We start from the raw sequence: 4321 nt of genomic DNA on the forward strand, positions 1-4321 counted from the left end.
AATCTTTCCTTTCTCTCTTTCCAGTAATGCTTCAATTAACCAAAAAGAATTCAATCCGAAAAATAAAAGTAGAGTTAGTGATGGGGTCAGGGAGCTGACCTCAACCCAAAGTTGACAAAAGAAAATAATAATAAACATGTGCAAACAGTAACATTCTTGGTTTAAAATTGACCCACCAAGTTCCAGCTGAGGTTTTGGTTGTGACCTGTGGGTCTTTTCTGGGCACTGAACACAATGCTTCTGTAGAAGACCAGGCATAACACAACCAAGGGGCTGCATTTTGCTTTTTGTCTAAGGTTCATTTTTAGAGTCTAAAACACAAAGCTGAATACAGGAAGTGTGAATTTACTTGAACTAACCTGAAAAAAGGTTTTCTCAACCTCTGTAAAATGAAGCTGCAAAATTCACAGCCGCTTTAATTATAACACACTAAATAAATACAATAAATGGCTCTTTGCTTCTGAGGTTGAAGCTCTATTTTTATCATCAACACAATAATAGACAAGGGGAGAAGTTACTACATTATGAGTGGATTATTGAACGTTTGAGTACCAACAACCTCTATGTCATTACTACATTGCATTGTGTTCTAAAGAAAATCATTTATTCAGTGATACAAAGTGAGCACATAAATTTTAAGATTTTTTTAAATAACTTTTCTTTCCATAGGCAAAAAGGCTAAGCATTTTTAAAGACGTCTCTAAAACAAAAAGTGCATGTTTCTCTTCAATTTCAAGAAAGAGAAGAACTCTTTCTTTTTCACACCATGGTGTCTAGGGCCTTGAAGCTCACGCCATGAAGATAAAAGTCACCCTAGTTACTGCCACAACCCAGATCTGGAGAAAGGTAAGGATCCTCAAATATTCTAGAAGTAGTTGTCTGGGCCCACATTTGGCTACAGGGTGAGGGAAATCCCAGCAATTGCTGCTCAGCATGACTGCTGTTGGCTTCATTTCCTTCACCTCCTTCTAGAAGGTTCTATCAGAAGTGTCTTGTGTCCAGGAATAGGCCTGGGATGGAGACTGTGCACTTAAGGCTCACATCATAGAATCCACTCTTCTGTCCCAGTTTAAGAAAGGGAGAGAAGAGACAGACAGCACGGTGTACCGAACAGGCCTGCTGTGTGACATCTGCCACACACTGGAACTCCTAGAGCAGACAGGCCTGGTGTGGAACCCTGAAGCAGATCTTCCAGCAGAGGCCTAGGGGCAAGACCCAGCCAGCTAATCCAGGAGCAGAACATCTTGCCACTGGGGCACAGCGGGTTCACTTCCACAGGCTGCAGCAGGAAGAAGCAGAGCAGAGGAGCCAGACCCAACCCAGGCTCAGTTGGACAAGTTCGAACTCAGTAGATCTGGACCCAGTAAGCTGAGATACACTGCTAAACCCAGATCTATGACAGTGCTAAGGTGATAACTGCACCAAAGCTCTGAACCAAAGGTCAGAGGACAGTGTTACACAAAATGACAAAGAGAAGAAGCAAAAAGCAATCTCAGGCCCCGAGCCCACCCAGACCAAATGCAGGAGACACTAACGTAGAAGAAATTGGAAGTCATACTCCTAAAATCTCTAAAATAGCATCTGAAGTAAAGAAACAACTGCAGAAAGTTATAGAGGAAATCAGATCAGAAATAATCTCTGAAGAAAAAAAAAAGAAATGATAACTAAAAAATTACTAAGTGCTTCTAAAGAAGACACTAAGAAAAAATAGAGTAGAATAGAAAAACAATGGAATCCTTGAATGAGAAATATAGGAAAGAAATAGAATGCATGAAGCAGATTCAGCGAAATGTTCAGGAAATTAAAATCTCTATCACAAACTGGCAAAAACATTTGAATGAAAGTGAAGATAGAATTTCAGACCTTGAAGACATCATTGCAGCTAGTGAAAAGGTAAGAAAATATCTCTTAAAAATAACTAGGATGCAGGAAAAAATAATTCAACATCTGAAAAATGGTTCAAACATAAACAACATAAAATTAATAGACATCAATGAGAAAGGAGTCAATACAAATGATATCTGACATTCAGGTAACTGAAGCATATAGGACTCCAAACAACATGAACCCAATTAAATCCACATCCAGGCATATAATAATCAAAATCCCAGAAATTCAACACAAGAACAGTATAATAAAAGCCTCTAGAGGGCCAGGGAGATGGCTCAGTAGAATAAGCGCTTTCCTGGCAACCACAAGGGCCTGAGTTCAATCCCCAGTACCCCCCTCCCCCCAAAAAAAAGCTGCTAGAAAAAAGAAACATCACATTTAAAGGAAAACCCATCAGAACAACAGCAGATTTCTCTTCATCAAGTCAAGAAGAGCATGGAGCAAAGTACTACAAGTCTTGCAGAAAAACAAATTCCAACCCAGACTGGTGTACCCTGCAAAACTCTCTTAGAAGTTTAACAGATAAGTGAAATACTTCCATGACAAAGAACAACTGAAGAATTTCATGACAACAAAGCCAGACTACACAGACTACTAAAAGATATTCTAGAGAGGGATCAAAATGACCACAACTCCATGAATGAGAATGGAAAGAATCCACCAAAGAGGCCCAACCATTAAACACATGAGAACAATAGGTAACTAACAGCAGGATAATAACATATCAAACATGTCAATACATCTCAGTTACAACCATCAATGTAAATGGACTCGATTCACCAATTAAAAGAAATAGACTGGCAGAGTGGATTAGGAAGCAAAATCCAACAATGTGCTACATACAAGAAACACACTTAACTCATAAAGAAATTCATAGGCTGAAAGTCAAAGGATGGAAAACAATACTACATGTCCCAGTACCTCAGAAAAAAGCAGGGATAGCAATCCTGTTCACAGACAATTTGAACTTCAAACCAACAATGATCAAACAAAATAAAGAAGGCCACTACATACTGGTTAGGGGAAAAATACAAGAGGAACAGTCACAAATATGTACACGCCAAACACAGGAGCACCCAACTATATAAGAGAAATCCTAATGGACATGAAAAATTTAATATTCCATACCACAATCTTGACAGAAGACCTTAACACCCCCTTATCCCAAAAAGATAGGTCAAGCAGACAAAAAATTACCAAAGAGGTAGCAGAACTGAACCAGAACTTGGAACAAATGAACATATATAGAATGTTCAACCCAATCACAGCTGAATACACATTCTCTTCAGCTGCAAATGGGTCATTTTCTAAAATAGACCACATACTAGTCCATAGGTCATTCTTAAGTATATGCAAGAAAACAGAAATCATCCCATGTATATTATCTGACCACAGTGCAATGAAACTGGAAATAAATGACAAAAGAAACCATAAAATCCCATAAACACATGGAAATTAAATATCATCCTCCTCATCAGCCAATGAATTATAGGTGAAATTAAACAATATCTATAGTTCAACGAAAATTCAAGCACAGCTTATCCAAATTTGTGGAATGTCTTTAACTCTTATGGGAATATACCTAAGAAGGGAGACCGCTGAGTCAAATGGAAAATTTAATTTCATTTTGATGACCCTTTATATTGATTTCTACAGTAGTTAATTTATATTTTCAACTAAAAATATAGAAGTTTCCTTTTCCCCTGTTGCCTCACCAGCATTTGATATTATTTGGCTTATTATTATTATTATTATTATTATTATTATTATTATTATTATTTGGTGGTACCAGGGATTGAACTCAGGACCTTGTGCTTGTCAGACAAGCACTTATTCAACTGAGCTATCTCCCTGGCCCCCTTATTTGATTTTTTAATGATACCTCTTCCTTTTAGTGTAAGATGAAATTTTAGAATTTTAGTGTTGATTTCATTTGTGTTTTTCTTATGGATAAAGATCTTGAAGACTGTTAAGTGTTTACTAGATACCTGTCCTCTCCCTCATGGTGTCCATTCATTTCAGTTGCTCATCTTTTTCACTGTAACTTTTACTTTAGAGGGGTCTAAATTTTTTTGAGGTCTTTGAATATTTAAAATAGTAGTCGACCCTTAGAGGAATAGCTGAATTTTTTCATTCTATTGTCTATTTATTCTACAGATTGTTTTTCTTGCTATGCAGAAGCTTTTTAAATTGATCAGCCGTATTTATTGATCATTAATGTTATTTCTTATGTAATTAGGATTTTGTTATTTTAAAAGTCTCTTAACTATGTATATTTCTCAAATTTTTAATCTATTGTATATTCCTGACAAATTAATTGTTTCTGTTTTAATAGCTAGTTCTTTGAGCCATTTTGATTTTAGTTTATATGTGGTGATAAATATCTTTGGAATGTGTTTTAATTAGTTTTTAAGGCATAAATTGTCATGCA

The 4321-nt window shown here is 36.5% G+C and overlaps 1 protein-coding gene across 1 annotated transcript in view; it reads left to right on the forward strand.

Moving 5' to 3' along the window:
- Positions 1 to 792: 792 nt before the first annotated feature.
- The window catches only part of Tarsl2 (threonyl-tRNA synthetase like 2), a 93733-nt gene continuing 90204 nt past the window's right edge, over positions 793 to 4321 (forward strand). Inside the window, exon 1 of the mRNA XM_023709845.1 lies at positions 793 to 846. Coding sequence (XP_023565613.1) covers positions 796 to 846 — 51 coding nt within the window. The 5' untranslated portion in view covers positions 793 to 795. The remainder of the gene's footprint in view (positions 847 to 4321) is intronic.

Source organism: Octodon degus, unplaced genomic scaffold (assembly GCF_000260255.1).
Source record: "Octodon degus isolate 3935 unplaced genomic scaffold, OctDeg1.0 scaffold00002, whole genome shotgun sequence".
NCBI lineage: Eukaryota > Metazoa > Chordata > Mammalia > Rodentia > Octodontidae > Octodon > Octodon degus.